The 26,544-nt window shown below is 43.0% G+C and overlaps 4 protein-coding genes and 1 pseudogene across 5 annotated transcripts in view; 4 read left to right on the top strand and 1 right to left on the bottom strand.

The window, feature by feature from the left end:
* mycbpap (mycbp associated protein) overlaps nt 1–19,342 on the bottom strand; it is a gene marked incomplete at its 3' end in the record, with an annotated part of 28,374 nt that extends 9,032 nt beyond the window's left edge. Inside the window, exons 1-6 of the mRNA XM_084006577.1 lie at nt 19,125–19,342; nt 6,683–6,757; nt 1,047–1,191; nt 837–943; nt 479–662; nt 117–232 (exon numbers count right to left, since the gene is read on the bottom strand). Of these exons, the coding sequence (XP_083862703.1) occupies nt 117–232; nt 479–662; nt 837–943; nt 1,047–1,191; nt 6,683–6,727 (597 nt within the window). The 5' untranslated portion in view covers nt 6,728–6,757; nt 19,125–19,342. The remainder of the gene's footprint in view (nt 1–116; nt 233–478; nt 663–836; nt 944–1,046; nt 1,192–6,682; nt 6,758–19,124) is intronic.
* On the top strand, nt 2,912–4,562 carry rasd2b (RASD family member 2b). The gene is made up of 2 exons (XM_084005669.1): nt 2,912–3,611; nt 3,748–4,562. Exons 1-2 carry the CDS (start codon nt 2,999–3,001, stop codon nt 4,290–4,292), a joined length of 1,158 nt encoding a protein of 385 aa, XP_083861795.1. The 5' UTR covers nt 2,912–2,998; the 3' UTR covers nt 4,293–4,562.
* Nucleotides 8,405–11,625, top strand: LOC311011022 (GTPase IMAP family member 9-like). Its single transcript, XM_084005708.1, has 3 exons — nt 8,405–8,544; nt 8,734–8,805; nt 9,772–11,625. Exons 1-3 carry the CDS (start codon nt 8,436–8,438, stop codon nt 10,701–10,703), a joined length of 1,113 nt encoding a protein of 370 aa, XP_083861834.1. The 5' UTR covers nt 8,405–8,435; the 3' UTR covers nt 10,704–11,625.
* On the top strand, nt 14,379–16,010 carry LOC311010935 (claudin-4 pseudogene; annotated as a pseudogene). Its single transcript has one exon. The product of its transcript is annotated as a claudin-4 pseudogene (transcript).
* slc25a10b (solute carrier family 25 member 10b) lies at nt 16,654–26,414 on the top strand. Its single transcript, XM_084005578.1, has 11 exons — nt 16,654–17,185; nt 20,534–20,653; nt 21,280–21,394; nt 21,512–21,560; nt 21,645–21,686; nt 21,766–21,809; nt 21,899–21,969; nt 23,058–23,150; nt 23,239–23,316; nt 23,410–23,466; nt 24,583–26,414. Exons 1-11 carry the CDS (start codon nt 17,096–17,098, stop codon nt 24,682–24,684), a joined length of 861 nt encoding a protein of 286 aa, XP_083861704.1. The 5' UTR covers nt 16,654–17,095; the 3' UTR covers nt 24,685–26,414.
* The last annotated feature ends 130 nt before the right edge of the window (nt 26,415–26,544 follow it).

Below are 26,544 nucleotides of genomic sequence, written 5' to 3'. Positions count from 1 at the left end.
GTACACAGAAATGTTTATATGCAGTATTTTTATTGTAGAAATATACAAAAATATATATAATTATTGACAGATGACTCTAAACGCAGAAGACTACAGAAAACAAATGTGTGTCATACATTTCCAGAGTGGATGAGAGGCATGCTTTGATTTAAAATATCCCTCTGCTCCTGAGTTTCTCTGAAACGACTGGCTTGGTTCATCAGTAAGTTTTCGACTGGAGTGGCGAGCAAGTCTTGAAAGAGTTTAAAAGAGCAGCAGATTAATAGAGACAGATAGACAGAGACCTGGCATTAATGCATACTTTGAAACTCAAAATAAATGAGCAAATATCTTCAAATATCTCTATCAATGAGGACACAATAAAAACAAGAGAATGACATACACAATAAGACCACATCATACTGTATTTAAGGCTGCAATGATGATGCAAACATGATGACTTTCTGGAGCACGTTGCTGTACTGGCTAATCAGCTCACCAGCTAAGAAGTCCTGCTGCCGTCGGCGCTGCGTCATATGTGTTTGCCAATGCTGCAGGGCATTACTCTGAGTGTTTCTGGGGCCTGACGGGACGCCGCTGCCGTTCCCCACAGCCTCAGAAGGATGCCTCCCTCTGGGCTCAGGTGGAGCATATCCCCCAGACTTTGGTATTCGCTTCGCCAACTGAATGGTGGAGAAGGATCCAGAGGTGACTAACGCAGCACGGTCAACTTTTCTTTTGAATTTGTCCGTTTACAGAATGTAAGCTGATTTTGGTTGACCGATTTGAAATGCTGCATGTAAACAATAGAATTTTCCTTTCACGTGATCTCATGATTTTTTTTCTTCTGAATGTACCTCTGTCTCTCCTTTGGCCTCCAGATAACTTCTGAAATCCTCTAAAGAACCCAGGATGCTGTGTGGAAGCACCATCCCTTGGTCATCAAACCGAAGAAATTCCGCTCCTGAAAGACAAAAACAGAAAAAAACCCCCACAATAATTTCAGCCTTATGGATGCATATTATGACCAGGAGAATATCTCTTGAGGACAAATGAATACAACTCACCTATGTAGTCAATTGTTTGAGAGTGAGAGTCCAGATTCACTGGTTGAGCCTCTGCATCTCTGACTTCATCAGCTTGCTGTGTCTTACGCACATTAGCCATGAGTGCTGCTTTTTGAAGACCCTTTGATGGTTTTGGTATTTGAATCTGCAGTAATAAACATATTTAGGATTACATATACAGCTGCTTTAAAATAAAAGTATAGTTTGAGTAATGCAATGTTATGTCAAACAAAGTGCTACAACAATGAAGCCTCTCTGAAATCTCCACACACACACACACACACACACACACACACACACTTATGCGTGATCCCCTAATTCTAACATTTTTGAAAATGAAGAGATGTTCTATTTCATTGTGCTCAAACTACACTGGTCTCTCTCTCTCACACACACACACATGCAGAGATAGAGAGTTTGCCCTAAATTCTGACATGGTTATGCAATCCTGTTAATTTCTCTTTATCTAACACCGCCTGATTATGGTTTCCATGGCCACAACAACGCTTAATCCTTTTTTTTCTCTTTTGAAATTTGGTCCTTCGCTTCCTCCGTGATTTCCATCACAGACTGTGAACAAGTTTCTTGTTCTGGCTAAGATATTGTGTATTTCTTCCTGCCTTTCAAGGCATCAGATCTGCATACGTTTTGCTTTTCATTGTAAGCCTATAAAAACATTATTATGCATTAACTTCCAAATATGCTACTTTATCCTTTCTACTCCACTACATATCAGTGGGAAATAGCATAATGCTACATTCCTAAGATAGCTTCACTAGCAGAACAAACATTTTAATGTATCATTTTAAACGGCATAACGACGCCTACAACAACTATCCTAGGCAGCGCACACACACTTCACCACTAAGCCCAAGGAAACACCAAACAAACTGTTGAAGCGGCAGACGCATCACGTTAACGACGGTCAGCTCCCCAAACAGGTGCAGAGGTCACGGAGCGACAACTGTTTCGCTAAACCACAATTAAAGTTAATTCGTCGAAGGGACAGAGGTGAAAGAGAGACCCGGAAGGTTGCTAGTTGACCTGTGTCGCGTCTGACCTCCTTCTTCGGCGACTCGATGCACCTCATTGGTTCTAGCTGCCGTGAAATCAAACGTCACGCACAACTATTTAGATAGCAGGACGCTAGCACTGCTAACCAAGATAGCCCTGCACTTCAGCGTCAAGTATGGGTTCCTCTTATGGTAACCATGGTAACGGACGCCTCTCTCTCTCTCTCTCTCTCTCTCTCTCTCTCTCTCTCTCTCTCTCTCTCTCTCTCTCTCTCTCTCTCTCTCTCTCAGAACAAGAAAGGGTACAAAATATGTCAAAAAAGAGGCATAAAATGAGCGTGCGCCTATAGTATGAAACTAGAAAAGGGATCTGGAGCAATAGGTAGGCTAATCATAAATGATCAATAGGTCTATATTTAGGTCCTCGATATGTAGTCTACAGTATGAAATGAGCAGACATTTACCCTTCCTTTTTTGTTTCAAACTTTATCTGCGAGTATTGGGAATAAAAAAACTGCAATATGAACCCAACGTAGACCTATAATAATATAAATAAATAAATATAAGTTCACAACGTGTACTACAAGTAGCTTAACAATATTGATAATAAATAATAATAATAATAATAATAATAATTATTATTATTATTATCAATATTATTATTATTATTATTAAGGACTGCATATAGAATCGTATTGGACGCACTGGAATTTAAAGTGAAATTATGTAAATTAGGCCAACAAAATAGCCCACGTTAGGTTTCTCCCAGAGAACACAGCTCTCTAAAAAAACTGCATGACGCGGATGAATCACGGGGTTGAGGATGGGCTATATAAAGACAACTGACATCAACCACCGCGCAGGAGACAAGCTTGAGCACAAACGTCACATCACAGTTTCTGTCAACTTGGAGCCACGGATCAGAGCCGTATTGAAAGGATGGAGAGAGGCAGCGTCTCCACCGACACACAGACCACCTCCACCGCCGCTGCGCGCCAGCTCAGCTGCTCCACCATAGACGGCCCCCAGTTTCATGGCAATATGGACGGGCAATGCACCGGCTCCTCCAAAGTCTTACTGGCGTACAAAAACGCGTCGCAGCATCTGAGTTCATCGGGAATAAAAACGAGCTTGGGGATACTTAAAATGGCCACGTCTCAGTGGAAACAGGAAAAGAAGATGCGCGCAGGGGCAGCCATCAGGCAACTGTCCACTTCCAACAGCAACCACCCATGCAAGAAATCCCCGCTGGATCATCTGGCGGCTCTGGTTCTCCACGGTCAAACCCGGCAGCGCCAAATTGACCAAGAGCCAACACCGAGCAAGCCGCAGAACTGTAAGCGCATCGTGGTTCTCGGTGCGCCACGGGTCGGCAAGACCTCCATCCTAAGAAGATACCTCCGGGAGGGATTTTTGGAGGACTACAATCCTACCTCCGAGGACTTTCTCAGGAAACTGTTTCGTATCCGCGGAGAGACCTACCAAGTCGACGTCCTGGACGCGTCCAGGGAAAGGGATTTCCCAGCCAAGCGGCGGCTGTCTATCCTAACAGGTGCGTATTGGCGCAGTAATGTCTGTATGCAAAAGATCCCCTTTGTCAGTTTTGTGTACATAACATAAGAATTATTGTATGCATAGAACTGTAGCCTATTAGAGAGGAATTATGATTTTCTCTCTATCTTTTACAGGAGACATTTTCCTTCTCGTATTCAGCCTGGATGACCGGAGCTCGTTCGAAGAAGTGGGCGCCCTGCGAACGGAGATTTTGGCCGCAAAATCCAAGCTCACCAAATCCTCTTTGCCAGAGCAGTGCGCACAGCCGCGGGTTCCCCTGGTGGTCTGCGCCAACAAGGTGGATCTCCTCGAGTCCGAGAGAGGAATATCTAAGGCAGAGGTGCTCCAAGTGCTCGGTGACGACTGTGCCTATTTTGAAACGTCTGCGAAGGAAAGCACGAATCTCGAGAAAGTCTTCGAAACTTTGGCAAAGCAGGGCGGCCTTCCGACTGAAACTGGCCCGTCCCAGCATCGCAAACTCTCCCTGCGTTCCTACCAGGCAATGCGGACAGGCAGCGTGCCGGGGAGGGGCAGCCAGACCCCGCGGCGCGACGAAGCCTGCGGCGCCCTGTACCCGCTGGCCCGTCGGCCGAGTTTTAGCACGGATCTCCGACAAGTCATCGGGCCACATGCTGCAAGGAAGCCGAGCAAACCACTGGACAGATGTCCGATTCAGTGAGGGACAAGCAGAGAGAGACGGAGTGTTAAAAAGCCAGTAAAACAACAAATGAAGCACGGGTTTCCATTTTAATATCAGCAGCATCGTTGTCTTATCACATGCACTTGAAATTCTGTTTAAAAATAAAATATTTTATAGCATAATGCCTTGCTTAAAAATGCAAGAAGCTGCGTATAGTGCTATCTATCTATCTATCTATCTATCTATCTATCTATCTATCTATCTATCTATCTATCTATCTATCTATCTATCTATCTATCTATCTATCTATCTATCTATCTATCTATCTTTGTGTATATGTGATACCTATTCATGCTGTAGAAGGAGGTGGGAGGATGTTGAATCAGGACCTTGATCATCATTGAAGCCAACGACTATTGCATAATCTATATTCAGACATCTATTAAATGGCCATTCTTTTCTGTGCCCACTCTTCTTTTTTATCTTCCTTCCTATATATATATATATATATATATATGTGTGTGTGTGTGTGTGTGTGTGTGTGTGTGTGTGTGTGGAGTCATGTTTGCCAGAAGTTCACAGGTTTGAACCCGCCACATCCTCAACAATCAGACGTCTCATCATGAAGCTTTGTAACGCCAAACACCTGGCATTCAAATCCCACTAGATGAAATATTATGTGAAATATAAACATTACTTAGTTGAATTGGAATGGACATTGCCGTATACAGTAGTTTGAAAGCTTGCTCTAAACAACAAAGACACATTACACACATCTGTCTTTGAAGTTGTGAACAAGCCGGATGTTTTTTCTAGGTGCACTAAGTGAACGCGTTTCCATGGTCACTGCTTTTGAGTTCATATTTTACATTTACACTAGGCCCACATGGTCCCTACCCATAAGAGTAGCATTTGTAACACACAAATACTATTTCAAAGTGGAATGATGAATGGATTGATAACGCCACGCACCCACACTGTCGCCTAGAAATAGTGATAAAAGTGTCAAACCTCTTCTTTACGCATTAAACATGATAATCACACCGTGTCACTAGTGAGACCACATGTGTATTATTCAGGAAGAGAATACGTGGGAGTCATTTTTCACTCACAGAATGCTAAAGATGTGTGGTGGTGAGTCATGATGCCTGAAAATCACAATACACAGAGGCACGGAGCGATTTGGGGACAAAAAAACAGAAGGAAAAACAAACACTCATTGTCATTTCCTAAGTACACATAAGGAGAAATGAAGCTAATATCCACTAATTGCCATATTTGGTGGACTTATGGAATTTTTAAATCACCTGAAGATCTATTTTTTGTTCAATCAGTGAAAGTGGTTTCTCACCAAGAAAACATATTTCTAGGTAACACATATAAGTATATAACTTAGAAGCAAGTATTTCCAAAGCTGATTGCAGGGTCTCTATGATGAGAAGTCAATGTGGTCCTGGAGACAATAGAAGTAGTTTTGAGTAGCCTAATTTGCCAGGTGTTTATATGTCTGTCATGATGGTCCCAACAAGGGCAGCGGAAGGTGGGGATAGGAAGTGGGGAAGTGGTCGTTGGTCCGACTACACGTCGTGGCTATTGTAAACCCAGTGCAAGAAGGTCTCTTGAATTTGTTTTAAACAACATCTGTGAAAATGCAACACCATCAACGGTTCGATGAAACCCATTTTGCAAGTGTTACTCCCCTGGTCTATGGAATCAGAGACGTGACATGAAGAGCTTCTCCCCATTCTTCCCACTCCCAAGAAGGCCTATTCAAGGTATTTTAATTTCGCTTCAGAGGGAGAGAAAGACAACACAACAAACCAAATAATCCATCTCCCTATACCTTCCTAATGCAAATCCAAAATATAAAGAAAAAGACAAAATCTTACCGAAAAAATACGTTCCATGGAAATTATTTGCTAAATTGAATTGTTTAATTAACGCCGTGTAATTGATTAAATGGCTGTTGGGGCGTTCTTTCTGCATCTGCAGTGAGACAGTCGGAACTTTTCTGCCTTTGTGTGTTAGGAAGTTCACACTGCAGGAAATCCAAGCCATTTTCACTCCTGTGTGACCCTGACTTTACGACTTTATTGCACGTGCAGTGACACTTGATGCCTTGTTCTTTGTCATAGCAAGCACACACACACACACAAACACACACACACAGAGCCATTTATCACAACACTAACAAAGCGTCTGACTGCACGTGGAGAGGAATCACGTATGTTCCTGTTGTTGTCATTCTGTCCCCCCTCCCTCCCACACACACACACACACACAGATGCACACACACACATAGATGCACGCACACACACACACACACACACACACACACACACACACACACACACACACACACACACACACACACACACAGGATAATAGGCTTGCTTCTATCGACTACAGAAACATGAGGTTTTTTCGACCTTGTCCTTCGCTGGAATAGGTATTGTGCTGAAGTCACCCACCATACAAGCTTCCAGTTCGACAAACCTGCAGACCTGCGAGGAGAATCAGTGGTTATTATATTTGTACTATCTATTGTAGCTTTCTGTTCAGGTTTGTAAATGTGAAATAATCTACTTCTATGTTTATCTAATCTTCTCTTCACTGATGTTAATCCTGTTTTGTTGAGACGTTGGACTGAGTTGGAAAGTTGCTGCCCACTGGGTGCTAATCTCTTATTTCACCACATCCCAGCTCTTTAGGTTGAGATCTGGTTAGTGAACTGTGGGATCAGATTCCAACTCTTCACTTAATGCTCCCAACTCATCACACACAGGGTAACTATTCATGGTTGCTGTAAAAGTGCTTAACATTGTAAAATCGAGCAAAATAATCAAATCTTCTATCGTCCAATTTTGGTGAGCCCGTGCCAGTTGTAGCCTCAGTTTCCTGTTCTTGGGTGACGTGAGCAGCACTCTGGATGCCCTTCTGCTGCTGTAGCCCATCTGTTTCAAAGTTTGATCCACTGATCTCTGCCGCCAACAGGGCACTTTCACCCAGAGAACTGCTGCTAACTGGATATTTTCTTTTTATTGACCATTCTTTGTCAAGTCAAGGCTCCTACTGATTTCAGATCTCCTTTCGCACGACCAGCATATGTTCAGCACATCCACTACTGCTCTGATGATATCGTTTCCGGACTTTCAATGACTTCAAATATGAGGAAATGTGTGCATGTCTACACCTCGTGTATGCTTGTCAACAGTCCAATCAGTCAGTTGTTTACAGCAGCTGGGGCGAGATCATACCACGGAGATAAAGATGGAGGGAGGCAAGCGGCTTGTCACGCAATTACACCTCTTTCAAAACACACCTGTTCAGACTATATCCCACCGAACTCCACTCAAACTCACAGATATGTTGTTTTTATATATATATTATTTTTGTTGTTTCATTTAATTTCATCCATTATTTAAATGTTTGCTTGTTAACATTTAAAACTGTATTTACCTGTTTTAACTGTACTTGCCTGTTTTAAACTGTAAGGCGACCTTAAGTGTTAAGAAATTATTATTATTATTATTATTTTATTTATTTATTTATTATTATTAAATAAACTACCATAAACAACAGACCATGCAACTGCCAATGGCTGTGAAAGAGGTAAAACTCACTGCACACATTTTGTGTGCCATTGGTTAGGATACTGCCTGCCAGTAGGGGGCACTGTTGCCTTCCCCTGCTCATAGAGGGACTATTTTCCAAGGAAATGAAAATAAATGCAGTGTTGCTAAAATGAAGTGGTGTGTTATAAACAAATCTCTCCACCTCAGACAGCTGAGAACACACTTGCTGTACAGGTACAGGTTAAGTCACCATTTATTTTTTTCTATTCTGTTTTAATCAAGACAATGAGTTGCATCTTAGACATTATGTTTTTGCAACTATAATAATAACTATAATGCTTGTTGACTCCCTTTTCAATAACCATGCCTCATTATATGTTCAGAGTAAGATCATGTTTATCAGTCAAAGAGCTTGAATGCTTTATTGTGTTGTGGTTGGACTTTCGAAGCAGCCGTGCCCAAACACAACCCCCGGTCAGCGTATCACAGAGCTGTGGACTGCCTCTTTGGGGATGCACTTCTGCAGATGTAAACTAAAGACAATACAAGGAAATAGGAAGCCCCCTTTTTTCATAGACCAGGCTTCCAGAAGTTTCCCAGAAAACCAATGTCGAAAGTTGAGCCACAGAGCTTGTCTAAGTTCACAACTCAGGCCAGGAACAAGGCATTTGGCCACGAGGGAACTGGAAAAAGTAAATCTGAAGTAATGGCTGAAGGTAAGACAATTTATCTGACTAAACAAATAAAAACAGCAGTATCGATTACTTTTGATTACTAGATGTAACATTTATATGTGATAAATAATGACGCTGGAAAAAGCACAAGAGGGAAATTGTAAAAACATTGATAAGAATGTCATCGAATCATAAACTATTATCATTTTGTGTCTCAATTTCGTATCACAGCAATACCACTGCGAGAAAAGAAGCAGAAAACTCTACCTCGGTCGGATGGGTGTGGTCTGAACAACTTTGACGGTATGCTCATTCATTGTCAGTAGAATTAGTCATACCACCTTCTAACACTCCATGAAGGCTTAACCTAATAGATTTATTCATGTATGTATTATTTATTAATGTAAATAGATGGTTTATAAATGCTTTTAGATCAGGAGCACATTTGGGGTTGCCAGGTTATAAATAATCCCTCTGTCTGGTGTTTATTTTTCTCTGGTATTCCTAGCTCTGACTTTGTGGCTGTTCTATTTTGATGGCTTATAAGAAAAATGCAAATTCATAACTTTATTTAAGTTTCTAAAATCTATAAACTTAATTGCTCATTAATAACTTATTAGCTTATGAGTAACTGTTAATAAAAAATGGCTCAAGTATTATTATCAGATTTAAATGATTTATGAATAGAGTTTGTTTCCAGCTGCCCTGCACGACTGAATGGTCTTCCTGAGTGATCAAACATATCACAAACATAAAAATAAAACTTTTTTGAATGAAATTTTACCTTCATGTTTTTAAACACAAACATCCTTAGATAAAGAGCAGTAATCTTATTTGTCATTTTGTGTCCTTGCAGGTGTTCTGTAAACACATTTAGGCTACATCTATTAATGCTTTCTAGAGTTTTTCTTTTTTAGCTGCAGTAAATGCAGAGTTGGACAGTTGGCCGCATGTTAAGTTGACTGGCAGTATGAGTTGGATCCAGCTGCCTTACCATGGTTTACATCCATGTTTGTGGGGATTGAAGCATTCTTCTTGCCTTTGTTAGCATATACGCTTCACTTCTTTGTGCATTACTGCCACCAACTGTTGATCAGTAGATCCAAAGTTACCTTTTAAAGAGACCAACTAAAGTAACCGCATGTTAAAAAAGGAGTCTTTCTCAATCTACACAAGCTGTGCCCATAAATGACAACGCTCAATGCAAGGAAAAAGAAAGGATTCACTTTTGCCTCTTGCTCTACATTCATTGTGCTTCTGCTGTTCCAGCTCTGGATTTGACCGGAGGGTTGAGGATCGTCCTGGTGGGCAAGACTGGATCAGGCAAGAGTGCGACAGGAAACACCATCCTCGGGAGAGCTGTCTTCAAAGAGGACCCGAGCCCCGTGTCCGTGACCAAACACTGTGAGACACAGAACGGGGAGGTGGATGGGACCGCGGTCCAGGTGATTGACACTCCGGGTCTGTTTGATACGGGCATCACAGAGGAAGAATTAAAAACCAGGATAGAGGAGTGTGTCAAGATGTCGGTGCCCGGCCCTCATGCTTTCCTGCTGGTGATCAGGCTTGGAGTGAGGTTCACCGAGGAGGAGAGGAACGCCGTGAAGTGGATCCAGGATAACTTCGGAGACGACGCCTCCATGTACACTATCATGCTGTTTACGTGCAAAGACCAGGCCAAGGCCGACAATGCTCTGAAGGAGTGCAAGGAGCTGCGGAGACTCTCTATCACATTTGGACGCAGGTACCACGCCTTCAACAACCGCGACCCCGAGGAACAAGTGCAGGTCAAAGAGCTGATCACCATGATCAAGGAAATGGTACAGGACAACGGGGGTAAACACTACACCAACGAGATGTATGAGAAAGCCCAGAGGAAGCTGAAAGAGGAGGAGGAGCGGAAGATACAAGAGGAGGAGGAGAAGAAAGAGGAGGAGAGGAAAATATGGGACGCGGAGAGGGAGAAGCAAGAGAAAGAGAGAGAGAAGGTGAAGAAGGTGAAAAGAAAGAATCTCCGCGTGGCCTCGGCTGCGGCGGCTCTGCTGCTGGTGGCCGGCGTGGTTATAGCGGTGGGAGCCGACACCACGGTGGCTTTGGCTCTCGGAGCTCCTGTGCTCGTCCTGGGGGTGTTATGTGGTTTAGCTGCCTTTTGCATATGGAAGGGCATACGATGCAAAGCCAAAGCAAATGCCCCCGTATAAGAAGGCGGAGGGCAGTGACGAGGACATGTTGATCCGTCTGTAGTATGTGACACTGAATATACAGTAGAAGTACTGCACACAGTATTATTTACTTTTGAGAACTATTAGTGATGTTGTTTTTGGGCCTTTTGTGCATTCTCCTTCCAACGTGATTTCGGTTCTGACACGACATTGCAATAACAGAAGTATGTGAATTCATTGCTGACAGTAAACAAACGGTATGAAATGGGCTTTCTTTTTTCCTTTTCTCTCACTTTATCGTTCGCAGCTTATATGAAACCCACATCACGAGTTTCTGGATCTATGAGAATAAATAATGTTAGAATTAAATTGGATATCGTGCTATATATTTCAGAATGTTTGTAAATACATTTTACTTTAGATGAATTAACGTTATTTCAACTGTGATGTGCCGTTTCCCCCCGATTTATTATTGGTAACATTACAAGCACACTTCCTTCAAGGAAATGAGAGACAATGGTAAAGGGCCAGAGGATCACATTTCACTGAGAAAGCATTGTTGACGTAGCATCCTCTCACTATACTGCCACCACGTCACTACCAGCCGCCAGCACATACCATCTACAACACAATGACCAGGAAAGGCCTTCAGATGGTGAACTGTATGCCAGACTCAACCACATAATGATGACAGCTTTTAAATGTAGCAATGGAGCTGAATTACATTTGATCACAAACTGTTCACAGACTTCTATGAGCTGATCTCACTGAGGCCGTTCAAACACTGAGCTGCTGATACCTTCAGTAATATGGAATGGTTGCAAAGTGACATGTGGGTGTCACATTTAAAATGCACCAATCAATGGTTAGCTTGATCAGCGTTTTAACACATTTTCCAGGTCTGGCAGATTAAGAATTCATGCATTAAGGCAATAAATAATGGCAGAATTTATCAATAAAATGTGCTACGTAAGTTATGCAGCTTTCAGGTGGTTTCAAACTGGAATCGTTTTGCTCGCTTAGCAGTGTATTTGAATTTCAAATGTAAAATTTTGGCTTTATATTGAAAAGAAAACAATCCCCTCAGGCATATTTCTTAGATAGATGACAGGTTTATTCATGTTTTAAAGACTCAGCATTTAGAGGCTGAAGTTATTCAATATTATATTTTTCTTTAAAACATGTTAAACCAAAATGTTGTGATGACTTAATATTAATATTTTATGGGTCACCATTACATTAAAACCTGTATATCAGCTGTTATATAATGATTAAAATACATAATAGACTTTACAGGTTAGATGTGAATAAATGAAAGCCTTTCATTTCTATTACTTATTTTACTTTAATTGAAAAGGAATTACAGTTAATGTTCAGCCTAAACAAGGTTCAAGGATTCATTTCAGGGGGGTACGTATGTATTTGGGAGTCACATGGGAATTCAAACAAACTGGAAACAACAAATTTTCTCATTAATGCCTCATGGGGGATGGAGAATGGTGGAAGAAAAGTTACTTTTCTAATGCGAGGCATGCTTCCGTCTCCTCTATGCAGCATCTCTTTTTTAAAATCTATTTACCAAGCATTTTGAATGTGAGTGCGCTTAGTGCCAAACAAGTAAGGGTTTGCACTTTTGTGGAATTTTCGTGTTATAAAGAATTTGATGCACACTAGACTTCACAAGTCTGTTTTGAAGGGACTTCCGACGGCTTTAGAAACCCCGGTCTCATGGATACAACTGCTGCTGCATGTTAACTACAGCTGTGACTGCTGCTGCCACAAACAACTGATTACTTGCAGCGTTCACATAGCCTGCCCACCTGTTCCACTGTTCCCTCAAATTCTTCTTTCTCTGGGCCTCTTCATTCATGCTTCTGGTGTAATGGTTACCATTTAACTGTAATATATTGTCCATCTTTTCAAACAGATCAGCCAGCTCAGTGCAATTTTTCATAATTGTGTTTATATCAGCTTTATAGCCACTGACGAGTTCCTTGAGTTCAAGATTTCTGTCTAAATAATCCCAAACGGGGGCTGCACGGTGGTGTAGTGGTTAGCACTCTCGCCTCACAGCAAGAGGGTCCCGGGTTCGATCCCCGGGTCGGCCCCGGGTTCCTTCTGTGTGGAGTTTGCATGTTCTCCCTGTGTAAGCGTGGGTTCTCTCCGGGTTCTCCGGCTTCCTCCCACAGACCAAAGACATGCAGGATGGGGATAGGTAAATTGGTGACTCCAAATTGCCCGTAGGTGTGAATGTGAGCGTGTATGGTTGTTTGTCTATATGTTAGCCCTGTGATAGACTGGCGTCCTGTCCAGGGTGTACCCTGCCTTCGCCCAATGACAGCTGGGATCGGCTCCAGCCCCCCCGCGACCCTGAATACAGGATAAGCGGTAGAAAATGGATGGATGGATGGATGGATAATCCTAAACGGACTTCTCCTTGAGTGCATCTCCCCTGGTGAAGAGCACCAGTGTATAATTGGAGAATTCCTCAGCAAAGTTGTCCTCGATCCTCTTGAGGCCATTCTTCTCCTCTTCATTGTTTATATTTGTAATGACATGTCCTGTGCAGTGATAATCAAGGTTCAAGGTTAATTTGTATTGGCAATACACAGTACAGTATTGCACAATGATATGCAGTTGCTGCCCATCCGTGTTGCGCACAGAGAAATTGTATGAATGAGACAAAAACATCGGATTAAACTAGAATCAAACTTGCATTAACAGATGTTGTCACTTTGCAGGAAAGGGAAACTAACATGCTATTGAACAAATTCGGCCCTTCAGCCTACATTGCAGCATTCAAAGCAAAAATGCATTTTGATGCCAAACATTAGTAGCTTACGTCTTACCAGGCAGCTAATTGCCATTACGCCTCTTTCTGTAATGATCAAAATGCAACAAAACAACAAACCTGCTTGGAACCTGGGGAAGTTGAAACCAGTTCGAGAATGGTTGCAGCCTCTGTACTGCCATCTAGTGGCTGCACAAAGCAACCGACTCACATGCTGTCTCTGTCATCACTCACTAGTCATACATTTTCATTTTTTTTTCAAACAAAGTTAAAAACTTAGAGACCAGTTACACTTCGGTTGCTTTAGTATTAAATTACAAATTGACATTGTTTCACATTGTGTTTGTCACGTCTCCAAAAGGCATCGGGCTCATCAGCTTTTACCTCCTCCTCATCTACTGCCTCAACATGGCCACTCCAACTCCAAGAAATGACCACATCATAGCAATCAACAATGTCTGTAACAAAGTGTCCTTGTCCTTGTGTCGTATTTCTGTGTGTGTGTGTGTGTTTAGTATGCAGTATTCCACACTGTTGCCCTCCCACACCTCCGTGTATGAGATCCAGAGACACAAGCTGTCCAGTCATAACAGAAGAAAGACACCAACTCCTCACATCACACAACTATACCACCAAGAAGCACACAAAGGATCATCAGCACGCCATCTGTGGAAATCTGGTCGCTTGACGGCTGATTGAAAGGTACGTTTTTATACTATTTTGCTGCAACTGGAAATAAGCGAGTTGATTGAACCCAAGAGAACCGGAGCAAGTTTTATGTTGTTATTCTTTACTGTTTAATGTTGGACTAGTTTTTAGAAAAAAAATAACATGCATCAAATGCTCACTTCTACATAATGAGTTCATTTGAAACGTGTTTCAATAAAGTAAACTTGTTGAACTCTGTCATCTGAACAGTCGTTACTCAAGAAGAAGGAGAAGGGGGCTCATCTCAACAGCTCACATTCACCGGAGCGCTCACTAACTTTCCTGGTGAGAAACACCAGAGAAGATCTGAGAGGTTGAGATTTTTCATATTTGTCATACTTTGAGAGCGACGGAGAAGTTCCTTCGGTGGCCATGGCATCAACAGGTCTACAGCTGCTGGGCTTGGTGTTGGCTGTGCTGGGGGGGGTGTGCGGGGCGTTGGTGTGCGCCGCTCCTCTGTGGCGTGTGTCCGCCTTCGTGGGTGGAGAGCTGGTGATTGCCCAGATGCTGCGGGAGGGACTGTGGATGAACTGCCTTGCTCAGACCACGGGACACTTCCAGTGCAAAAGCTACGACTCCACTCTGGCCCTGCCCACAGCTCTCCAAGCCGCCCGCTGCCTCACCGTTCTCTCCCTGCTCCTCTGCCTCCTGGCCCTCATGCTCGGGGTGGCAGGGGCCAAGTGTACCCACTGCATGGGTGACAGTAACCAGGCACCCAAGGCTCGGCTGGCTAGGATAGCAGGGGTGCTCTTCCTCGTGGCTGGCTTGGCCTACTTGATACCAATCTGCTGGACCGCCCATTCCGTCATCAGGGACTTCTACGACCCGAATGTTGCGGCGCCTTTGAAGAGAGAGCTGGGCCCGGCGTTGTACCTGGGCGGCGGTACCAGCGTGCTGCTACTGGTGGGGGGCTTTCTGCTCCACGTAGGCTCGTCTCCACCAGGAGGGAAAACGCTGCCTATCTTCGGCAGAGCGGCGAAGGACAACCCACGCACAGGGGCAGCAGGGGAGGCGAAGCCACAGGAGAAGTCTTTTGTATGAGAAGGTTTCATTGGACGTGGAAGGTCAAACTACAAGGTCACCATCTGTTATTAGAGGACATTCAGCCTATGTCTTTTATATCTCATAAAGCAGAGTTTGTGTATGTTTTAAATTATAGTGTGGATTTATTACACTTGTGTAAATTATTGCTTTACATTTATTAATACATGTACACGATGAGCTACATAGCAAATGTTTTCTAATTGATAATTTAATAACGTTCTGAGTGGAAGCTGACTGAATTGTGGGAGGAGTTAAAAGTTTAGAGGTTTTCTAATGTGTGTGACTTACATTTCTCGAATTCCACCCTGCCTCCGCTTGTGTGTGTGTGTGTGTGTGTGTGTGTGTGTGTGTGTGTGTGTGAGAGAGAGAGAGTGGGCGGTCTGTGTACAGAAGGCCAGTGTACATAGTATATTTGTGTATGTTGATGATATGTGTGCGATGCTCGAAGCTTATTTACATTTTATCAATGTTTTGGGCCTTTGAGCAAATTTACTCTTAACATTATATTTTCTCTTTTTAATGTATTTCTTTGTTCTTTTTTATATTTATTTTGTATTTTGTGTGGTACTTTTTATTGACATCAGTTCAAAAAACCTATTCTGTTGAAGTTTTATTTAATTTGCCTTCACAAAATAATTATAAATGTTTGCGAATAGTTCATTTTAGATCGTGTGTTTTCTGACATTATTTGTGTAGTTTAGTCAATCTCACCATTATGTCTTATAGGTTCGAGACATAGAAAGTCTTTGATTATACAGCACGTACAGTATGTACATAATGGTGACAATGACTGTTGTTTGTATAATTTAAATCCACTTATGCCAATAAATATGTGTTTGCATTCAACTGCAATTGTTTTTAATTCTACTAAGAAGTAATGTTTGTCAAGGACTATGAAACACGGCTATCTATCTATCTATCTATCTATCTATCTATCTATCTATCTATCTATCTATCTATCTATCTATCTATCTATCTATCTATCTATCTGTCTATCTATCTATCTGTCTGTCTGTCTGTCTGTCTGTCTGTCTGTCTGATACAAAAGTTGTGGCTGTTTTAATTGTCGTCCACTTGACTATCCCCAAACATTTTCACAGCTGCTTGTTGCATGTTTAAGCGCTCAGAGAGAGAGAATGCGTGCGTGTGTGTCGTCAGCCTTGTATAGACTACGTCAATGTTGTCAACACGTCACAACCGTCGTTGCGTTAACCGTTTTCAGTGTTAACCAAATAAAGTTTCTGCTTGCTTGAGAACACAAAGTAGTCTGCTCTGCCCCTTAAAGGGACAGTGCGGTCATGTCGGCGGTGCAGCAGCAGGAAGGATGCGTGTCACTTTAAATCCCGCATGACAGTTTGTTAGAGGCGAAAGTGGGTTGCTGTGTGTGTGTGCGCGTGTGCGCGAGCTCGCGCCCCGCTGTTCGCGGCTTTATAGCGTTCTCGTGCTTCGCTGTCGACCTTTGGATCTCGCGGCCGGGGCGGGGAGGCAGCTCCGCTGTTCACGGTGCCAATTGGCTGCGCTCTTCTTCGCTGTGTCCAGCCGCTTCCCACTGCACCCCGTGGCCCCAGACCACCCGACACGGACGACAGTGCGCGCACACACACACACACCGACACGTATTGTGTTTTTTTTTTAATTATTAGTTTTTCTTACGTGCACACACGCACGGTATGTGTCGTGAGTGTGCACGGTGCTGCTGGAGCCCAAAGTCCCCCGGTCCGCGGCGTCTCTTATCGGAATGTTTGAAGATTAACGAGGCCATCCGCGTCCAGTAGACCACAAGCCACTGTCACTTGTACGCTGCGGAGCCGACGGACAGCGTGTCGAGGGCGAACCGGGAAGGGAGGAGGAAGTCACCGCTGAAGCTGCAACCGTAGAGCACGAAACCATGACCGAGAAGCGGATGTCGCGATGGTACTTCGGTGGGCTGGCGTCGTGCGGAGCAGCATGCTGCACGCATCCTCTGGATCTGGTGAAGGTGAGCCGAGGAAGGGGAGGGGGGCGTCGGTGACGGTGTGTAGCCCGGATCGCTTGTGCGGAGAGGCCTGAACAGCAGGCGGCAGCTGTTCCCGGTTATTTACCTCGGGATGACTCAGCTGTAACAGATATCAGTGTGTGTACGTGCTCCAGCTGCAGCGAGCTGCGAGTGGCCGCACGCTGAGGTATCACATGTCCCCACGGCATCACTGCAATGTCTGTCGGGATGCGCGAGGCCGATCAGATCCTGGGTCAGGTTAGGATAGCCTAACTGACTGAATTACGGCTGATGAGTATGAGAAGTTACAAAGTGGGTAATGTGTACACAGATCGGCCTGTAGCTTCAGGCTTCTGTTCTTATGTTTGACTGAGGTAAACATATTACAGCAATTTTAAGACTAAACTGGCCAGGTGTGTGTGTGTGTGTGTGTGTGTGTGTGTGTGTGTGTGTGTGTGTGTGTGTGTGTGTGTGTGTGTGTGTGTGTGTGTGTGTGTGTGTGTGTGTGTGTGTGTGTGTGTGTGTGTGTGTGTGTGTGTGTGTGTGTGTGTGTGTGTGTGTGTGTGTGTGTGGTCATGCATGTTCACTCTTGTTTGTCTTTGCCTCGCTGTGCTGCACAGAGGAGGAACAAGGAGACTTACCCAATGCCCAAATCCTTCCTCGCTGCACTCTGCAGCTCTACTTTGGTTGCATTACAGAAAGCAGCACATGACTGATAACACGAACTGCTGCTCAGGCGATCACGCTGTGTGTAATTAGGTAGACCAGGCTTGTAATCATCAGATTGCACTAAAACTCTCCTCTGGAGTGCTTCCCCTCTGCTCCAACCTGCCCGATAGCTGGTAGTGTCATTTACAATTATAGTAGTAAAGTAGAACTGAGATGTTTTGCAACAATATTGAAAAACTATGAAAACACTGATCACATATACAGCACAAGTAACAAATGTGTGTTTCTATTTATAGAGAGAAGAAGAGAGAGCAGTGTCATGGCTATTAAGAATTTTCCAACGAAAAATATAAAAGTGAGGTTTACCAAAAAAACAAACCTCACCATGACCCACAAATGAAGCTCTTTAAGCTCTGAAAAACATTTCTAGTGTAACAAGGCCTTCGTGAGGAGTACATTTCCAGATTGAGTGCCCATGATCTGGGTCAATAGGTGGGAGCTTTTTTTAAGAAAAAAGAGTGTATCCGATGTAAGACAAAACCCCAGAAGTTGATTCTCTCTACCTAGAACCCTGTCTGAGCAGTTAGCGTGCTGATTGAGATTGAGAACCTTTCAGAATTATTAGTGTTGTCTGAGGACATTCGATCCATGCATAATAATAACTACAACTAATGCAATCCCACTGTCAGCAGCTTATATCACAGTGGTGTGAACCGATTGCTTTGACATTAATTTAATCTGGTCAGTGTGGCTCTGGTGAAGGATTTCTATCCTTGGGTTGATAAAAATTAATTTGAGGAATAGAAAAAAAAAAAAAAAAGTTTTCATTTATGCTAAGAAAAATAAAGGACAGAAAGGGTTGGAATAGAAACAGCTTGGGCTGCAAATGTTTTCTTCAAAACCCTAAAAAAGGAAAATAAAATGTTGACACAGCTTGAGCCCAGGTTTTGGCTATTTTTACATTTTGGGGAAATTACTCCATTAACATACAGTCTACTCTGTGCAGACAACTATCACTAGATTACTTGGAGAAGTAAGTCCCAAACTTGTGACACTGTCAAGTATAAAGTCTGGAATGTTTAAAACAAAACTCCAGTCACTAATCTTGTTAATTTTTAATCGACACAAGCCCAGAATGACTCATTCGGGCAACATGAACATGATGAGTCTGCTGAAAGTTGATGATATAAAATCATCCAATAGGACCCGACGTTGTTGTTTTTTTTACTCTTGTGCAATATAACTGTGAATGATCCAAAATGCATTAGTTGACTGTGATTCCTTAAACTGAGCTGCTCCTTATGATGAAGATGATGATTCAGCCATAGATCCTTCCTCATTAACTCATTAAGCACTCTTTAAAAAGTATTTTCCTTCATAGCACTTTGTGGCATATTGTTGTCTCTCATTCAGGCAGCGGATTGCTTGATGATGCTGTAGACTTCCCACATTCCCCTTGAAGCTGACCAGCAACGCAGTTTAAATTTAGCAGGACTAAATAGTACTTTAGAGGAGAGAATATGTGAATGTGGTTTTCTGCAGGAAAATAGGGCTTAACCAAACACACGTCACGTTGCAAAGATTGCCTCGTCACGTTTTATTGATTTCCTCTTTTGTGTGAACCCAGACATCCATTGCGCCACCAGATAGGCTGCTCTATTGTAGTCCCAAACAGGATTTGTCTGACCTCGACAGAAAAGACACTGTTATAGTCAGACACTTATCAACTCATCTGGGTGTAATATTTCACCAGGGTGTGTGAGCGTTCCTGTACTCTTTAGCTCGCTGATGGATTTTAACACTTTCCTTTTCCTTTGCCAGAGCTTTGAGGAAAATACCTGAGTTGCTTTTGTTTTTCCACAGTGAGAAACCTAGCTCAAAAGATTGTGTCCCGTCATCAAAGACACATTTAGAAGAGTTAAACTCGTATGCTTTTTTTAGTAGATGTATGTTTTCTCCACCTCTGGATGGATTATCTTTGGTCGGTCCACCACGTTGGACCAGACATAAAATGTCTTAACAATCATTGCCATAACATGTTGTAACCTTGACGTTAATGTTCCATTTTTGTGATCCCTCAACGCTTCATGCAGTGCCAATATTAGACATTTGGTTTGGTTCTTATTTGGTTTGTGTGGACATAAAAAAAAAAAAAAAAAAAAATTACCTCCAACACAGAAAAGTGCAGTGGCCTCCAAACTCAAATACTGATTTGAACGTTGTACAAAGGCCACATTATAGTGCTGCTGATGACCTCTGAGAAGGTCAGCACACACACACACACACACACACACACACACACACACACACACACACACACACACACACACACACACAGACACACAGACAGACAGACAGACAGACAGACAGACAGACAGACAGACAGACAGACAGACAGACAGACAGAGACAGAGAGAGAGAGAGAGAGAGGTTAAGACATTTAGAATACTTGTGTTATAACTGCTTTGTTACACATGACTATCTTCCTCCTTTTTGGTGTGGTCATATTACTCAGCCTGTAGAAAAACACTTCTGTGAATCTGGAGTTACCCTCAACTCACCCCACAAGTTGCTGAGGTGGTTGTTTCTGTGTTGTATCAAATGGCTTCTTTATGATGTCACCGCGGTGCTTTACTTGGTATGTTAAATGGCGTCAATGCTAATATGCGGCTGTCCTTCCAGGTACACCTACAGACGCAACAGGAGGTGAAGAAGAGGATGATGGGGATGGCCGTTCACGTGGTGAAGAGCGACGGTGTGCTGGCTCTTTACAACGGCCTCTCTGCCTCCCTTTGTAGACAGGTAGGTGTGTCCTTATCTAAGACGTGCATGTTGTTGTGTTGATAGATAGACAGAACCATACTGAAATGGATAATAATGCTAAAATTAGGCTAAAGGAAGGCTAAGAAGAGACAAAACTTAAAAATCGTGTCAATTGACCCTTTGCTAAGCCCCGCCCCACACTGCTGCTACCACGGAGCTCACACCTTGCTAAAGAAATATTATCTTTCTTTTTGGTACACCAAAATGTGATTTCACAGAGAAGCAGACAGAAGGGTCTACATTAATATGCGTCACGCATTCATCAGCACTATAAGAAACAGCTTAGCACCCTGACGGTATTAAAAGGCTTTCTTTAGTTCAAATTAGCCTTGAACCACTTTGCTTTAATGTACACATGACTTACTAAAAAATGGAGCACATTTGTATCAGTTGTTTGAATAAAACATTCACCAAGTGAAGCATGTTTTTGGTTAGAGGAAGAGAGTGATCAGAACAGAAATGATCAAAACTCTCCTCTAAAACCTGTGTTTGGATTTGATTGGTTGTTCTGCTCAAGGCTCCTCCTAGTGGTTGAAAATGAAAATGTTACTCACGTATTTTCTCCTCTCCTCATCCTCATCCTTATTCTCATCCTCATCCTCCAGATGTCCTATTCCCTCACCAGATTTGCCATCTATGAGACAGTGAGGGACATGTTGGGCAGCGCAAACCAGGGCCCCATGCCCTTTTACCAGAAGGTCCTGCTGGGAACCTTTGGAGGTGGGCACACACACACACACACACACACACACACACACACACACACACACACACACACACACACACACACACACGTATTCATTGTTACCCATAAAAACACGACTTCTCTGCCAACAGGTTTCACTGGTGGGTTTGTTGGCACGCCGGCAGACATGGTGAATGTCAGGTAACATGTCCTCAAATTCTCATTAATATGTATACAATTCAAATTACTCCAAAGCAAACCTGATCTGATTTTTACCCCCATTAGGATGCAGAATGACATGAAATTACCACCAGAACTGAGGAGAAAGTGAGTGTTGGAACCTTCTGTAACTCAAAACGTTTTAAATCTCTTATCGTCATTTAACGCTGAATGTTTTTACTTTCAGCTACAAACATGCTGTCGATGGGCTCTTCCGAGTCGCCAGAGAAGGTAAATCCCAAGTACTGTAGCGTGTGTAAGATCATGTAAAGCACACACTGGCACCATATCTGACCTCAGACCTGTACCTTCACCCACAGAGGGCGTGAGGAGGCTGTTCTCAGGAGCCACCATGGCGTCCAGCAGAGGAGCGATGGTCACTGTGGGACAGGCAAGTCACACACACAAAACTTTAAAGCATCCTGTTCAATGCCTGCAGCTATGAAAGATGCCAGGGATGAGCAGCGTCTGCTTCTTTATTTTATTTTAATTGCACTATATTCCTCCTGGGCTAACACAATCACACGTTGAATCATTTTGTCTCTTCAGTACATTAAGGCAATCTATTTTTAATCATGTAAATTGGTCAAATTCAGAAGCCACCTGTAATCCATTTAATAAGAGAATGGGATTTAATTGAATTATGTGAAAGGTACATTAATCAATCAATGCTGAATCAATTTCCTAGATGAATAGCTAGTTTCAGTCAGTTCCATTTGAACAATATATTATGCATTAATCCATATTACCTCAGCAGCCTCACTTGGGTTCGTAAAGTCTGTGGTGGTTAGCACATCCAGAGGACACTGACTTCAGGCTGTAGCACTGGTACAACTATTCATTAACTGTAGACCACACGACACATTACAGCATAACATACATTGTGTGGCAGCACAACACTGGGTATGATCTAAATATATACTAGGGGTCGATTGTTGAAGGCTGCCTGCAGCTAAATGCAGGAAGAGCCTCCCGTGATTCCAGTTACACCAAACCCAAGACCACCGCGTAGTAGTCGTTTACAAGTCCTAAAATAATTAAACAAACCCCATTTCTGTCTCTCATTGTTTGTTTTGTAGTTTTTGTTTTATAATAATACCAGGGGGGGATGCCAAAGCCAGTCATTTTCACTTTCTTTCTAATTCTAAAATGTAATATTTCGTATTTTTTGATTGATTAGTTTGTGAACCGCATAAATGCCAACCCACATGATGTAATTAACGCCAATATGCACTAGATTTGAGTGGCTTCCAAAAGCCATGAGTGGAGGATTGTGGGTTTTTGATCATGGCACACGGGTGGTTATTAAATTCCATCTCAGAGCTGATATGAGGTCAGTTTTTTGGCCTTCGGCTAGCTGTGTGGAAGTTGTAATGAGATGAGAGATGGGCCTTCAGGAAGTGAAGAGAAACACCAGCGCTGATTTAGTTTGATCATCAAAATGACACAAATGCTTCCTCTCATCTTTCCCACCTTAAGTTGGCGTGTTACGACCAGGCCAAGCAGCTCGTGCTGGGCACCGGCGTGATGGGTGATAATATCCTCACGCACTTTGTCTCCAGCTTCATTGCTGTAAGTATCGGGCTGTGTTTGTGTGACCTGGAAGCCTGACTGAGTAAGCGTGATGTCTGCAGTGAGCTGATGATCTGATCCTCCACAGGGAGGCTGTGCGACATTCTTGTGTCAACCTCTGGATGTATTGAAGACCAGGCTGATGAGCTCAAAGGGGGAGTACACTGTGAGTGTTGTCCTCTTCATTGTTTCCTCTAATCCTTGTCTGTTTGTCCGTTTTCGTTGTTCTTTCTAACCCAGAGTGTCTCTCTCTCTTTAGGGGGTGATGCATTGCTTACGTGAAACGGCCACACTTGGTCCTCTGGCATTTTACAAGGTACAGAAACAGTCCTGCACCCTCTACATTAACACCACTGTGGTTATTTTGCACTCACATTCACACCTACGGGACATTTAGAGTCATCAATTAACCTGCATGTCTTTGGACTGTGGATGCAAAGTCCACACAGAAGGCTGATCCAAATCCGGATTCTGCGAGACTGAGAAATGGATTGGGAGGTGAATTCTAGTCCAAACCAGAAGCCAAGCAGCTTATGGCGCAACAAGCATTAGCCTTCCAGCTCATTTTTTCCATTTATATCTACAAGCATGGACGTGTCTCTTCCTAAGCTATAAAGTATATCAGCCCGCCCGTTGTCGCACTTTGAGGAGCTTAAAAAAAAATGGACCTGCACTCGTCAAGTTTGGATGTTTGTGGTCCTTTTTCTCCACCACTGCTGTTGTCAAAACACTGAGGTCTGTCTTCAACCTGCAAGCTACAGTTACCAGCACAAACCTTGGTTTACATCGTCCCACAGTGACTCTGCCGGCTCCGCTGTCAGTCAAACGTATTACAGACCCGTCCGCTCAGAAGCTCAAGGAGCTTTTCTCATCTAACGTTATTCTTACTTTAAATAATTAATAAGTATTTAAGATCAAATCTGCCACCTTTTTGTGTGATGGTCCTATCAGTGTTGATGGTAAATGTAGTTGTTTGAGAGAGTAACAGCCAAAGAAATGCAGTGCGGCCGCATAAGCCATGTAAGAAGTTTGCGGCCAGCGGGGACCCTCCGGGTGTCAGAAGCTTGTGCAATGCATCCTGGTACATGTAGGCACTACCAGCACGACTCCACGAGCAGGAGAACTCGGCTTTCTGTGTCAATATACGACCGAGGAATATATTGCTTCAATCGACTACATTTACCATCAGCACTGATTGGACATAAAAGGTGGCAAATTGTCCTTTTTAATAGCAATATCTGTCCAATTTTTGACAGCAAAAGTGCTTGATTAAAATCATGCTGGCTGCATGTCAGGTGTGATAAATCAACTTAATTTACAGCAGCGATCCAAGTATCTAAAGTACAGTTAGACACAGCAGCTTTAAATTGATAGATGGGTAAAAAAAACAACTACAAATGATGATCGGATGCACATTTTTTTGTTGTTACAGGGTCTCGTCCCAGCAGGGATCCGCTTGATCCCTCACACAGTGCTCACCTTCATCTTCCTCGAGCAGCTCAAGAACAACTTCGGCATCCGTATCATCTCCTGAGGGGCGTGCCCTGTGACCAGCAGCTCCCCCCCCCCCCCCCCCCCCCCACACACCAACACTGCTGCACCACACCCCGTCGTCGCTCTACTCTTGGCATTTACAAGAAAAGAAGGGAAGAAAGTGGGAGTCATGCGCAGTTTATTGTGTGCTCGTGCAGGTTTTCCCTCTCCTTTCGCTCTACCTCTTTGTTTATTATGAGCACCAACTTCTAGAAAGGACAAACACTAGAACTAATCAACGGTTTCCTCCATCAGCATAGATGTCAAGAGTTTTAGAACGACCTGCTAGATTTAGAGAGAAGACTAAAATGAGCTCTAGCAGATGTTGTAATGTAGTTGTCCACTGTAATTTCAGTTTAGTTACATGACAGGATGAGACGTATTGAGATTAATTTAGAGTTAAATTCATCCGCCACGTTGACAGACAGACTAAATGTTGATTTTCTTTTTTTTAACTAATTCCAGATCAGATTTTGTGATTTTATTTTTATTTTTTTGTCATAATTTCAGCGGTACTTAAACCCGGTTCACCAGTGGTGTAGAACATCTGTGTCATATTCAGCCAGGTCAGAGTTTGTGATAGAGCAGTACAACATGGAAACAAACCCAGTTGAGCCTCGTCATCACTGCCATTCTTTCTCATCTGTTAAAAAAAAAACGGTTATGTAATTACATAGTAATCATTCCCAACGGTGGCGACCAAATGTGATGCACCCTGAATTTAACGATTCGTTTGTTCTCGTTTTTCGTCACTAAATTCATGTTTTGATAACTGGAAATCAACGACTATAGCAGTTTAAAACGTCATGAACGTTGACCCGATTCTCCTTCGCTTCATTCCGATTCCTCTTTAATCGTTTCGCTCTCAAATCTTCCGGAGAAGAGGACCAAGCTTTTCTTTGTTGTCTTGTACTGTTGAGTAAGGAGGGAGTTTTGTGGGGAAACTGTGAAGCGTGTGTGAGTTTTCCAGTCGCAGTGATCCCCTGTATGACCACTTTTATCTCTTTTCTTACGAGATAACATAGAGATTTGAATAGAGATGCCCGTGGATGACTGATGGACTGTCTAAGTGTACGTGCAGCATTTCCATCCGCTTTTCCGTTTAGCTGTATCAGACTTTATGACTCAGGATGCGACTCTGTTTTATAAGGCACTTTATTCAAATCCTTGGACTCGTACTGACTATCCTGCTGCCTACGTGATCTGAAAGTCAAAATGTTTTGGGGATGTTTTCAATTCTACAATGTTAACGATTCCAATCAGGGCGCGTGGTTTGACATGATGTGTGCCAGTTATTGTCCAATGAGGGGTTTGGCCTTTGGTCAGTGATGTAATGCATTCTCTGTGCTGTGCCTGATCTGTTTGAGACCTCGTCAACTCATGTTGCCTTACAGTATGCGTCCTCCAGGGGGCAGTATAGTAACGTGTGAATGATATTGACTCCAACAACCTGAATGATGCCGTCTTGGGCTTCCTGAGAATCCAAGGATGCATTCTTCTTTTAAAGACAGCCGCGAGCTCATTGCAGCCTTTTACATAAAGACTGTGAACCTTCCTGTTCTTATGCTCAAACGTCCCTCCGCCACACAGTGAGGTGCTGTAGATCAGCCACTCCAGCTTTATTCACATGCACAGAGATTAAACTGGAGGGACCCACAGTTCTGGGTTTATATTTTGCCGATTACTAACAAATTACTTTGAAATTAAAATACTAATGGAAAAGATGTGTTTTTGTGTCCTTTCACCATCTACTCTGGTAAACCAATATATCTGCAATAACGCTTTATTATTGTGGTAAATCAGATTGCTGTAAGTCGCACCACATTTTTACAATTATTTGTCATTTTGTAAATCTGCAGGC

The sequence above is a fragment of the Eutrigla gurnardus genome (assembly GCF_963514095.1).
Source record: "Eutrigla gurnardus genome assembly, chromosome: 3".
Classification (NCBI taxonomy): Eukaryota; Metazoa; Chordata; class Actinopteri; order Perciformes; family Triglidae; genus Eutrigla; species Eutrigla gurnardus.
The sequence above is the reverse complement of the archived record's forward strand: the minus strand, read 5'-3'. Positions and strand labels throughout refer to the sequence as shown.

Bases quoted from the DNA above. Each gene is read 5' to 3' on its own strand.
- LOC311011022 (XM_084005708.1), top strand. From the start codon at position 8,436: ATGTCGAAAGTTGAGCCACAGAGCTTGTCTAAGTTCACAACTCAGGCC. The intron at 8,545-8,733 runs GTAAGACAATTT...TTCGTATCACAG, and splicing joins ATCTGAAGTAATGGCTGAAG to CAATACCACTGCGAGAAAAG. The intron at 8,806-9,771 runs GTATGCTCATTC...CTGCTGTTCCAG, and splicing joins TGGTCTGAACAACTTTGACG to CTCTGGATTTGACCGGAGGG.
- slc25a10b (XM_084005578.1), top strand. From the start codon at position 17,096: ATGACCGAGAAGCGGATGTCGCGATGGTACTTCGGTGGGCTGGCGTCG. The intron at 21,395-21,511 runs GTGGGCACACAC...CTCTGCCAACAG, and splicing joins CCTGCTGGGAACCTTTGGAG to GTTTCACTGGTGGGTTTGTT. The intron at 21,810-21,898 runs GTAAATCCCAAG...CTTCACCCACAG, and splicing joins CTTCCGAGTCGCCAGAGAAG to AGGGCGTGAGGAGGCTGTTC.
- rasd2b (XM_084005669.1), top strand. From the start codon at position 2,999: ATGGAGAGAGGCAGCGTCTCCACCGACACACAGACCACCTCCACCGCC. The intron at 3,612-3,747 runs GTGCGTATTGGC...TATCTTTTACAG, and splicing joins GCGGCTGTCTATCCTAACAG to GAGACATTTTCCTTCTCGTA.